Source organism: Musa acuminata, chromosome BXJ1-8 (genome assembly GCF_036884655.1).
Source record: "Musa acuminata AAA Group cultivar baxijiao chromosome BXJ1-8, Cavendish_Baxijiao_AAA, whole genome shotgun sequence".
Classification (NCBI taxonomy): Eukaryota; Viridiplantae; Streptophyta; class Magnoliopsida; order Zingiberales; family Musaceae; genus Musa; species Musa acuminata.
In genome coordinates this window covers 2,704,587-2,716,832 of record NC_088334.1, presented here as the reverse complement: position 1 = coordinate 2,716,832, position 12,246 = coordinate 2,704,587, and the positions used below count along the sequence as shown (strand labels likewise).

Below are 12,246 nucleotides of genomic sequence, written 5' to 3'. Positions count from 1 at the left end.
CCACGTGAGAAGACAGTTAGTTGTGTTGGCTCGACGTGGGACCCTTACAGAAAGCCATAGACTCACTCCTCTAATCACGAGGCCCGTATAGTAAGGGTAAGACGGGCGGCGGGCCGCACAGCGTTGGATCCGACGCGTGATCTTGGCTGGGCCTTCTGTGCGCGAAAATTGATGCTCTCGGGGGCCTTCATAAATTAAAAGCAGACCATATTATTTATTGCATTCTAAAGACACATACATAAAAATAATCAATATATACATAACATTTGCTAATATTAAGAATAGAAAATGCCTCATGACTAAATAAGTAAAAGAAAAAACTCGACTCGCCTCATAATTCTGCTGAACTTATTATTAATGTTGTAACATTAATCTCCAGAAAATGTTAATTACTATCAAATATGTCATTTTTAACTCAAAAAACAAAAACAGAGATAAGACGCATGGCCCTTTTTATGTTTGAATTTTAAGAAAACGTTTTTAGTTATGGCAACAAAAAGAAAAAGAAAAATACTTTTCGCTGTTCTCTTTTTTGTCTTGGAAAGAGGCCCAAATGGGATCGATCTTAAAGCTTCTTCCTCTGAACCTCCTCAAACCCCTTCCCTGCACTCACCGTCGCCCGCCCCCCGCTCGCCGTCCTCCTCTCCTCCAATCTTCAGACGCCCTTCCATCTTTGTACCCCCAAACCCCTCCACACATCCCCCAGAATGCTCTATGCTCCCTTCCTCACTCCGTTTCCTTGCAAAGATCCCATCTTTAATCATCCAAATCAGAGGGTTTGGTTCTCCATCCTCTTTCAGGAAGCCTCATCCCCTTCCACCTCCTCCAATCCTCGATTCCGAAGCCGTCTTGGAAGCAGTATGCATCAATTTGAGGCGCCGCGACTGGAATTTCCTGCAGCAGTTCTCTTCTTACCTCGTCGGGCCGTTAGTCCTCCGAGTTATCCTTCGTTGTCGGTCTTCGCCTCGATTATCCCTAGATTTCTTCAACTGGGCATTGGAGCAACAGCGGAACAACGAGCGCTCTTCTCTCGATTTAGATACGTATTCTGTCCTGATTCATGTCTTGGTGTCTGCGAGGATGTTTGACGAGGCTTTGTGCATCATGAGACAATTGATGCAAGAAAGGCGTGTCGCTGCGCTGGAGCTATTGGATGCTCTCGCTCGAAGTCGTAAGAGGTACGGCGGGAGCCGTGATGTCTATGATGCCATGGTCCGGTGTTGTACTCAGATTGGCGCTACCAAAGATGCTTGTTTGGTGACGGAGACGCTGCGAGCAAGAGGTGTTTGGGTGTCTGTTCATGCCTGCAATAACTTGTTGAACCATCTTCTTATGTCGAGTCAAGATGGCGGAGTTGCGTTCTGGGAGATGTACAAGGAAATGCTGGCACTGGGGTATGTTGAAAACGTGAACACCTTCAATTTGGTTATCTATGGCTTATGTAGGGAATGTAAGATTAGTGAAGCTTTCTCGGTGTTTTACCGAATGCTAAAAGGAGGGGTTTTTCCTAATATTGTTACCTTCAATATGCTCATCGATGGGTGTTGCAGAAATGGTGAGCTCAGTTTGGCTTACGAACTTTTCAAGAAGATTATGGTTGTGTCAGGGAATAATACCGAACCTAATGCTGTAACTTTTAATTGCCTCATTAATGATCTCTGTAAGGCAGGGAGGGCAGAGGATGGTGAGCATGTGGTTAAGAAAGACATGCTAAAAAAGGGATTACTACCTAACCTGAGAACATATGGGACTCTGATTGATGGCTATGCAAGAGAAGGGAAGATGGAAGAAGCTCTCAGGTTATTTATCGAGATGTTGGATGATGGCATGGTGCCTAATGTTGTTGTGTATAATTCGCTCCTGAATTGGCTCTTAAAGCAGGGTCACATCGAGGAGGCTTGTTTCTTATTGTCGGACATGAGGAAGGTGCATGCTTCTCATGATCATTACACATACGCAATATTGGTCGATGGCTATTGCAGGAATGGATGCATGCAAGAGGCTTTTGGATACTATAACCAGTGTAGAGAAGAGAAATTGGTGAAGGATGTGGTTCCCTACAATAGCCTTATCAATCATCTCTATAAGCAGGGGAGGGTCTGTGAAGTGAAACAGCTTCTGGGAAGGATGTTTGTTAGCTGTCTGGCACCTGATGTGGTTACTTATAGTACTTTAATTGATCGATTCTTCAAAGATGGAAAGACAGATGATGCTCTGAAGGTATATGATGAAATGATAGAGGTGGGGCAAAGGCCTAATCTAATAACATACAATTCAATCATTCATGGTTTCTGTCAACTGGAATATGTAGATATGGCACGATTAGCCATAGAGGAACTGAGAAGTTCAGGTATGCTGCTCGATGTAATCACATATAACACTATGGTCAATGGATATCTTAGGAGTCAGAGGGATGAAGAGGCATTAGATTTATGCAAAGACATGCAAAAGCTAGGCATAGCAGTTAATGGAGTCACTTGCAACATATTTATGAATTGCCTCTGCAAATTTGGATACTTTGAACAGGCAAAAGGGCTCTTGAGGATTTTGCTGGATGGAGGCTTGAGTCCAGATCAAATAACATATACGACGATCATTACTGCACTCAGTAAAAGTTCCCAAGCGAATGAAATTATTGAGTTACATGATAATATGGTGCTTAGAGGAGTGCCCCCCGATGAGTATACTTACAACACCATTGTTAGCTGCCTCATTCAAGGAAAGGCACATTCCAAATACCATATTTGATCAAGTGATATGATTATCGTGATGATTAGTGATTTTAGAAATGTATACTGTCAATTAGTCTGACCATTTCTTGATGTCTAAAGAAATATGCTATTGGATTTTCTTTTAAACCACTTGTTGGATACAGTTCTTTATGATCATATCTAATGAAGCCTAGGTTTCTTGTTCTCAAACTGCAGATGGTTGTTGTAAAGGTAGCTTTCATATCTTTGTTGTGATCTGACCTTCATCAAGTAATACATTTAAAAGCTTTGCTGCTGTTTAATTCCTTGACTCATTATCAGCATATTTCTGTTGCTTACTTGGTCGATAGAGAACACAAGTTGTTGACCTCAGCTATCATTTAATTTTTTGTCATTACAGGATTTCTCTCATCCAAGTTCCCAATCAAGCTTGATCGCTATGCATTACCTTATTATTTTGCAGTCTCAATATGCATCAACCGGTACTGATTATTCACCCATACACTCTAATTGATTATTTAAATGAGGTGCGTTCTAAAGTCGTGATCGAGTCAAATTGGTTCTCAACGTGTAACCAAAGTCTTAAAATTGTGATTGGAATCAGATGAGATTAATTTATTGTGCCACTGAATCATCTTGAAATAATGTAGGCGTCTCTTTCACTGTAACGTAACGCGTGCTTGATATCGTCGCCGCCCAGAATCAAACACGTGGATTTTAACGTCGATCAAGCAACGCGGTGGAAGTCAACGGGGTGGCTCCGGCCGTCGGCTCGGGGCACCCATGCAGCACGTTTCAGGTAGGGCTTCCTTCCGTGCCACGTCGGAGCTGCCAAACACCGGAAGGTGGGTTTTCATGGATGATGGAAAGCGGGGCCCACCCCTGGAATGTCCCACGAGTCTAGTTATGCGATATCCTGTCTGGGGCTATAGGGGGAGATCGGACGGTGGATCTCACACTAGATCCTGTGTCAAGCGAACGACGCCTTCATCGGTCCATTTCTTTACATGCCTAGCTCTCCTCAACCAGATTGGTTTCGAGCACATGGTACGAGCAGGTCTCAAGAATGACGGGGAGGGAGATCTTGCAGAAGATGAAGGTGCGTTGACTTCCGACACAGATTGCCTGAATTGCTTTCTTTTTTTATTCCGTGTTGGAATCTGTTTAGTTCTTCCAATACTAGAATGGGACAATGTCGATTCATGAAAAGAATTCCCTTTTGCGTGGTCTATTATTGCTCTTCCTGTTGTGCATCTTGAGTAATGTTCTTGCCCTGATTAGGATCATACTTGCCATACGATCTGCTCTTTCAATGCTTGCAATTTCTGTTTTGATTATGAGTCTAAACTCAATAGGCGGTGGGAATTTTTAGTCCTGTAAGCAGTGTTTCAATCTCTTGTAAAGTCTTAATCTCATGAATGCTACTCTTCAGATGCTTGTAGTAAGTCCCAAGAGAGCTACAAGATTGCTATGATGAAAGGGATTTCTCTCACCATATTAGCATTCTGTGCCTTTTTTTTTTTTGACAATCATATGGCCTCTTTGATAGAATCAATTTCTGGTACAAGCCAAAAGCTCAATGTCTTGCTATTAAAAAAGAGACGGCCTACCATAAATTGGTGTAAATAGTTATCCAGAGAGCTCTCTGTGTAGGATATGCCTTCTACCAGCATGTCCAAAATTGTCGAAAACAACTTTTTACCATGATCAAGTGTGGGCAAGTCCTTGTTGTGATGCTTCGGTTTGATTTTCATACTTCATAAACTATCTTCTTGTTTTTCTTTGTTTGACAAATTGTTGTTTCGTTTTAGCATTTTGAAGCCATTTATCATGTGGTTTCCAAGTATGATTTACTTAGATGTCCTGATATTCATGCAGGTTAAAGCGGGATTTGCTTCATCATCAGAAACTGGAAAGGGCAAGACCAAGGTCTCTGGCAGATGTATTCGACATGGCTATCACTTGATGAAAGGGAAATCGTATCATCCAATGGAGGACTATTTGGTGGCAGAATATAAGAAAGTTAATAACTATGAATTGGGCTTATTTGCAATTTTTGATGGCCACTTGGGCCATGCTGTTGCTGATTATCTGCGATCTCATCTATTCGAGAACATATTGAAAGAGGTAAGGGCACTGCAGATTGCATATTTACTTTATAGCATATGTAGATCATTAAACTATGGAATTTCAAATAGTAGTTGCAGGAATGAATGTAAACTTCCCTAACCTTTCCATGCAGCCTGAATTTTGGAGTGACATAGAAAGTGCAATAAGGAAAGCATACGAGAGAACTGACAGTAAAATATTGGAAAAACAAGCTGAGTTGGGAAGAGGAGGTTCTACCGCAGTTACAGCTATACTAATTGATGGTGTGAAACTTGTGGTAGCTAACATTGGAGATTCTCGAGCAGTGATTTCCAAGAGTGGTGTAGCCATACAACTTTCTGTTGATCATGAACCAAGCAAAGAGCGACAGTTGATCGAGGGAAAGGGTGGTTTTGTGTCAAACATTCCTGGTAATCAATGATTTCCGGTTTTGGTAGTCTTTTTTTTTCATATTTGAACTTCACAATTTATTTAGAATCTCTGAATAACACTTTTGAGCAAGTTATACCTGAATTTTTATTCAATTTTGGCAAGTTGCAAACTTTGAGGTTTTGGCTTGTACCTGAATTCCTCAAAATTTATTGTACCCGAATTGCAAATTTGTGTTCTTGGATAGGATAAGTTTTAGGTCAGAGATAAATTGTGGGTAACCATTTGATTTGATACAAGTATGCCTAAAGGAGACCCATAAATTCATTAATCAGATTGGGTGAGTCAACTAGGACTAGTTGTGTGAGAAGAGTTTGAGGAAAACTTAAGAAACTTCATTAAAACAATAAAAATGGGTCATAATAGCTCTTAGTTTTGACTATTGATATTGCTCTCAACAAGGCTCAATAGATTAAAAAAAAACTGTAGCACGTCTCAAATAATTAGGACATGTGGCTTAAGGACAATCAACAACAAAAATCTGTAATGTCTCAACTACATACGGTTGACCAAAACTTTGTACACGGTAACATCTCTAGTTAAATCAAGATTATTCAAATCTGACTTGAGGACAATATAGTTTATCTAAAACCAAATGGCATTTCGTAAATGAAGTAACAACGATGAAGATTTCTAAATTACAATCAGATAACCCATAAGAACCATACTATACTCTTAATTTTAGTGTTGCTAATAGCATGTGTGCCACACAGTATCTCCGATAGATTGTCTTTCTTAGGCTGAAGAAATATGAACTCAGAATTAGATCATTTGTTATGTATTAGTATAGATAAATATCATGCTAAATCTTCACCATGATACATAAGCCCATTTATGGCGTTCACTGATAAAACTTATGCAGTTGGCCTTATGTGAGATAACTTTTACACACACGATGCACATTAAGAGAACAAATGAGTATAATTAATTAGCAATTTTTAGAGTTGTCATGAGAAAATCAGATTATTTACACAAGTGTAATATCTTTGTATCGATTGTATTCACATGCTTTAATCTGATATTCTCATGGTGGCAAAAGATTCATATGGTCAACCCTATATAGCATGTGAATACAATTGATACAAGGATATTACACTTTCCCTTGTTTAAAGATGAGGACAATAAACTTGTTATCTAGAGTATGGAATAAAGTAGCATATCGTGATCTTTGAACACATCTACAAGATCCTGCATCTTTCCATTGTAATGCTTGCTGAGTGTTGACTAAATTTAGTTGATATGGCTACTCATATGCAAGATAATCTTTATTTTCTGTAAATATATTTGTATGTCACGGACACACTTTATACTTTACTAAATTTAGTAAATATGGCTACTCATGCATGATAATCTTTATTTCTGTAAATAGAATTGTGTATTTGTATGTCATGGGCACACTTTATACTTTACCAGGCCAAACAATATAGTTATAATTGTTAGTGATCAAAATGCACACTAGATATATAAATTTGATGCTTTTAATCATGTCTAATCACTTTGATTTTCATCATCAATTATTCCTTTCTGGATCAAATTTTGTGATTACCACATTAGAAGCTCCAAGCAGCCATAAACTTGCTGTCAACTCTTGAGGAATTAGAGTCAGATTGAGGATGAGGGCAATATAACAAAAAATTAGACTACCTAAAAGAATGGTGTTGCGTTTTGTCTAGGAAGCCCAACTTTGGTATTTGTGGTTTAAGCTCTAGGAACAATACAATCCCACATTCTGAATTCCTATTTGTGTTATTTTCATACTTATTCCCAAGCATCACAAAGTTAACTTTGTGTTTGCATCGTGGTTTCACCAAGCAGTCCACTGGCTAAGTAGAGGTTGGAGTGGTGCCAACAACACTTAAATCCTTGCTCAAAGCATAATATGAAATTAATATGTCAGTGATTCTTCATAGAACAGTAGCTTTGATCTTCCTGCATTTTTTTTGTCTAAGTTAACCAGGAAAAGATGACTGACATGCACATAGCTCATGGTGATAATTCACCGTGAATTTACAGGGATGATATGTTACTAGAGACGAGGGTTTAAATCTTGGTTCATTGCTGGTCTCAACAACCGGTCAGACCAGCATGGTAGTTGTTATGGGTGTTATCACCAAAAAAAAAGTACCATAACGGTGTTTGGTTGGACTAGTAAATGCTAGTAGGTGCCTACTGGTCTCAATGATATTTGAAATGTTGACTAGAACATAGAGTTTGGCTGTTGTGCCCACTTAGGATCATCTTATCATTCATATCATAAGAATCATTGTGTGTAGCTATATGCACATTTCATTGTTCGATTGATATACAAGTTATACATTGTAAACAATTGTCTACACTTTTGGAATTTGATAGTTTAATATTAACTAGGAGCATTAAAGAATTAATGAAAAATTAAAGTCAAGTCTGTTGTTTCAGGCGATGTGCCGCGTGTGGATGGACGGCTGGCTGTGGCGAGGGCATTTGGAGATCGGAGCTTGAAGGCACACCTCAGTTCTGAGCCAGACGTAGCCGATGAAATCATTGACGAGGATGCAGAGTTTCTAATCCTTGCAAGTGATGGATTATGGAAGGTAAACTCATTTAATTGTTGATTTGTGGGCTTTTCTTGCACTGGGTGCAGTGTCTGTTTCAAAAATTGCATCTATACAGTTGATTCATAAATTTCAAATTACTGATAACACATCTCAACATCTAAATGTGTTGTGAGACGATGTTACACATAGTACACAGAGAAAAGAGATGTGATCATACTAAGTAATGGTCTTAACTATGATTCTTTGCTCATTCTGGACTAGCACTTACCGGATGGTGTGAACTGGTCCGATGACTTGTTGGGTTGACAGTACGGACCATAGCACATGCATCTCAATATCATGTATTTTCAAATCTTAATAAAACTTTTGCGGTACTTGTCAGCATACCCTATCGATATTTGATCACAAGTTTGATACCTGAAACCGCAAATTATGGTGTTTTTGTTCCGTTTCCTTTTTTTTTTTTTTTTTGCTTGAGAATGTTCTATCTCTGTGTCTGACCAGGTGATGTCAAACCAAGAGGCAGTGGATTTCATAAAAGATGTAAAGGATCCTCAAGCAGCTGCCAGGAATCTGACAGAGGAGGCTGTTGCAAGGAAGAGCAAAGATGACATTTCTTGTATTGTAGTTAGGTTTAACTAATGTTTCAGAACATATTAGTTTGGACATTTGGGGCAATATGGGTTTGTATGATATGGTAGATGAAAACATGGAGTGCAATCTCAATAAAATTGTATTTGATCTTCCCATCTCTAATTGGCATGCACGAGTATATTCTACTCCCATTTTATGGCTGAAAACACCACTGGAATGGTGAAGAATGCTACTCCTTTTATTGCAAGTGAATAGAACCATTGCTGAAGCTTCGGTTAGTGTCTTGTTTCTGTCATCCTCCTTGGAGGAATGATACGATCATGTGATGCCGAGGTATCAAAAATACGGTATCGGGTTATTGGTCATGTGACATCATGATGCTATTCACATGGCATTAAGACGTCAGTCATATCATCATCTTTATATCAAAAATTAAGAGATATATATATATATATATATATATATATATATATATATATATATATATATATATATATAAAAGATATTTGACTGTCACAAAATTAATAATTGTCAATGTAACCAAGTTAATTTCAGCAATGGTCATATATTATTTTGTATCAATAGGTTCTGTACATAAAAGCGAACCTCAATACTACGATAAAATTATCTGAAAAGGGTAAGATTATGTACATTTTTCTATTTGTGAAGCCTATTAGCTCCGAATAATTCTTCTCATGCTCTTTAAATCTACTAAACGATGACTTTAACGAAAGCTAAAGTCACATGAGTTTTCTCTTTCATCTTTTGATACTTAGATACTGCGTTCTACTAACGTACTAACTCCAACAGCAAATTAATGATGTATATTTTTATGGTATTTAAAATAAAGTAAAAAAATATTTATATGAAATTATTGAGGGCGGCATTTTTACCAGTGGGCCGATCGTATCGAACTGGTGAACCGTGGTCCGAGTTGATGCACGAGGTGTGAGCGAGGAGGACCAATTAGAAAGGTTCAATCATTGTACGAATTTGGACGTACTAACTGTTTGATACATACGCGTACTATGTACTGTATCACGTCCTTCGTGTTCTCGCAAGGGGGCATCAGCTCCACCACCCCCCCTTCCCGTATTGGAGTCGGTCATCGTCCTCCATCGTCCGTTTCCAAGCCGGTGGGCACCACCGCCCCTCTTAAACCAAACCCCCCGCCGCAATAATTGCGTCCCATCCCACGCGGGGCACATCCACCCGTGAGACGGCGCACCGCCCACCACCACCCGTCGAAACGTGTCGAAAACCCAATGGCTCTCCTTCCCCCCGGCACCGCTGTCGGTGGAATTGACCCGGTTCAACCCGGGACGCTGACCCACCCGTGATTCCGGTTACTCGCTGCGGACCAGATCCATGCCAACTAACCGTGGGCCACGGCGGAGTCCGTACGGAAACCCCCCCGACACCTCCACGTAGGATTCCTACGCACCGCTCTTACGAGCCACGAAGGTAGCTCAAAGCCCATGGTTCGGTACCTCAACAAGAAGAGGATGGGTGCGTCGCCTGTGCGTCCCGTATCATCACGCCCTCCCCGGTTGACGCCGTTATGGCGACGAAGAGGGGAAGCCGCCGCGAACGGCGTGTCCCGATCGTTTGCTGCGTGCCAAGTACACAGCCCTCGAATTACGGCATTTCCAGCGTACCAAGAAAATAAAACCCATTACGAAAAAGTATGTTACGTTTGGTGGGCTCCAATGAGAATGTGTGTAGGAGAGTCTCCGTGGGTCCGTATATCAGGTGCGTCTGGAGAAAGGATAGAGTGGTCATAATTCCGACGAGGGCGGCGAGATAAGACAGTCAAAGCGCTCGTTGACTGGGACGAATCGTGCTTATAATTTCTAATCCCTGCTGTTTATTTCCCTCGAGTTGTATTTAAATCCCGCATCGCCGCAGGAGAGGGACGAGAAGAGGAGGGTTGTAAGAAAGCGCAAGGGTTTGTGATCCTTTACCATGGCGCCGAGAGCGAAGGCGGCCAACGACGTAGGTGGTGGAGAAGGGAAGGAGGAGCATTTCCGAGGAGTGAGGAAGCGGCCGTGGGGGCGTTACGCAGCGGAGATTCGTGACCCGGTCAAGAAGAGCCGCGTCTGGCTCGGGACCTTCGACACGGCGGAGGAGGCCGCGAGGGCCTACGACGCCGCCGCCCGCGAGTTCCGCGGACCCAAGGCCAAGACCAACTTCCCATTCCCGGACGCCTGCATCAGCCCCAGCCCCAGCCCCAGCCCCGTCGGCGTCGCCTCTGGCGGAGGGGGTTCCGGAAGCCCCAGTAGCCAGAGCAGCACCATAGAGTCCTCCGGTCCGGAGGAGGCGGCGAGGGCGGTGCCCTCGGTCGCCGTTCCGCTCCCTACCTCGCTTGATCTCGACCTCCTCTACCGTGGCGGCGGCGGATCCCGCTTTCCCTTCCAGCCATACCATCCGGCCATCCCGGCGGCGCAACCTTTGCTCTTCTTCAACGCGATCGCCAGATCCGAGACATCCCCCGTGTCCGAGGCGGCAGTGACCGGGTACCACCGCCACCTGCCGCTTTGTCCGCCGATGATCGTCGCCTGCTTCCCGCCGCCGCCGGCCGTCGTCGCCCAAAGCGACTCCGACTCTTCCTCCGTAGTCGATCCCCCCCCGGACCACCTTTCTCCTCCCCCGGCGCCGGCGTCCAAGGCGTTTTTTCTCGATCTAGATCTCAACCTCCCCCCGCCCGCGGAGGTTGCCTAACCCTCATGCCTGCGACCGCCCGATCGTCGCAGGAGCTGATCGAGTCTCGCACATTCCCATCCGGTGAAAGCACGCGATGTCCAAGAAAGAGAAAACATTGTATATATATTTAACTTACTCTTTTTCCACCGAGACAGAAAAAAACTAGAGCCGTCGATCTCAGAGATCAGATTTATTTCTCGGTGTCGGCATGCCGCTTATCTTTTTCGTATTATCTAATTAATTTTCATGATAAAAATACTTGTCCGAGTGTTGGCTGGCGGCACGTCTGTGTCTCCCTCCGTTAGACGTTCTCCTACCCTTTCCGATTTAACAGTCGTGCGGCCGGGCGCTGTGCGGATGAGCGAATCACGAGTGACGTTGCCGGGACCAGGAACTACGCTTGCTGACGCCGGCTACGCCGTACACGTGTACGTCTCTGCCGCTTTCGCGGATGTCAGGGAGCGCAGAGACGGGCGGGGCTTAACGGCGGTTTGATTGACGGTGGAGGCAGGGAGCCGTCCTCGCGTGGGAATATTCTCGCGTAAGTTTCGCGCTCGTGAGGGTGGGCCCGCGTCGGATTGCGTGGGTGGCGAGGCGGCAGCTCGGTGCGGGCCCCAGAAATATACGCAGAAGATTTTGCTGTTCTTTGCTTACTGTCCCTGTTATTAGAGAGTTCGTCGTCGTTTCTGGTTAATGATTTAGGTGGGAAAAAGGGCGGTGTTGTTTGGGTAGATGTTCTTATTCGCAAATAGTGGTGCCGCAACGAGGGGATCGAGTGGTCCAACGAGGAGGGCCGGAGGTGGGAGGCGCATGATGGGGGAGAGAGGTGACGATTTGGCGGGTGGTGGTCATACGGGATCGGCTGTCCGAAAGTAGTCAGAATGCCAAGCTGATGTATGACGTGGCGGTTTGTGGCCGGTGAATCTTCCCTTGCTCTCTGTGTGGGTCCGTGCTGCCGGCGAATAACGTGCCAAGCAGCGGTCAATTCTGTCGGCTGTGTGTGCTCCAGCTCAGACGAGTCGTAGTCATTAAGTTATGCGTCGCTGTCGGATGCGGTGGCAGGATGGCCCGCACGTCCGCAGCCGCCTCGCAGCGCCACGTTTCGCAGGTTGCCCCCTCCCCGTCTGCGGACGGCCTTCAATAAATTACATACAGTTTAATTTACT

The 12,246-nt window shown here is 43.4% G+C and overlaps 3 protein-coding genes across 3 annotated transcripts; all 3 read left to right on the top strand.

The window, feature by feature from the left end:
* The first annotated feature begins 548 nt into the window (after positions 1 to 548).
* On the top strand, positions 549 to 2,921 carry LOC135680635 (pentatricopeptide repeat-containing protein At1g11710, mitochondrial-like). Its single transcript, XM_065194697.1, has one exon. It carries the CDS (start codon positions 715 to 717, stop codon positions 2,746 to 2,748), a length of 2,034 nt encoding a protein of 677 aa, XP_065050769.1. The 5' UTR covers positions 549 to 714; the 3' UTR covers positions 2,749 to 2,921.
* Positions 2,922 to 3,652: 731 nt separating this feature from the next.
* LOC135680634 (probable protein phosphatase 2C 62) lies at positions 3,653 to 8,539 on the top strand. The gene is made up of 5 exons (XM_065194696.1): positions 3,653 to 3,810; positions 4,590 to 4,838; positions 4,954 to 5,230; positions 7,665 to 7,819; positions 8,288 to 8,539. Exons 1-5 carry the CDS (start codon positions 3,778 to 3,780, stop codon positions 8,423 to 8,425), a joined length of 852 nt encoding a protein of 283 aa, XP_065050768.1. The 5' UTR covers positions 3,653 to 3,777; the 3' UTR covers positions 8,426 to 8,539.
* A 1,735-nt stretch (positions 8,540 to 10,274) lies between these two features.
* On the top strand, positions 10,275 to 11,273 carry LOC135680633 (ethylene-responsive transcription factor 4-like). Its single transcript, XM_065194694.1, has one exon. It carries the CDS (start codon positions 10,343 to 10,345, stop codon positions 11,096 to 11,098), a length of 756 nt encoding a protein of 251 aa, XP_065050766.1. The 5' UTR covers positions 10,275 to 10,342; the 3' UTR covers positions 11,099 to 11,273.
* Positions 11,274 to 12,246: the final 973 nt, after the last annotated feature.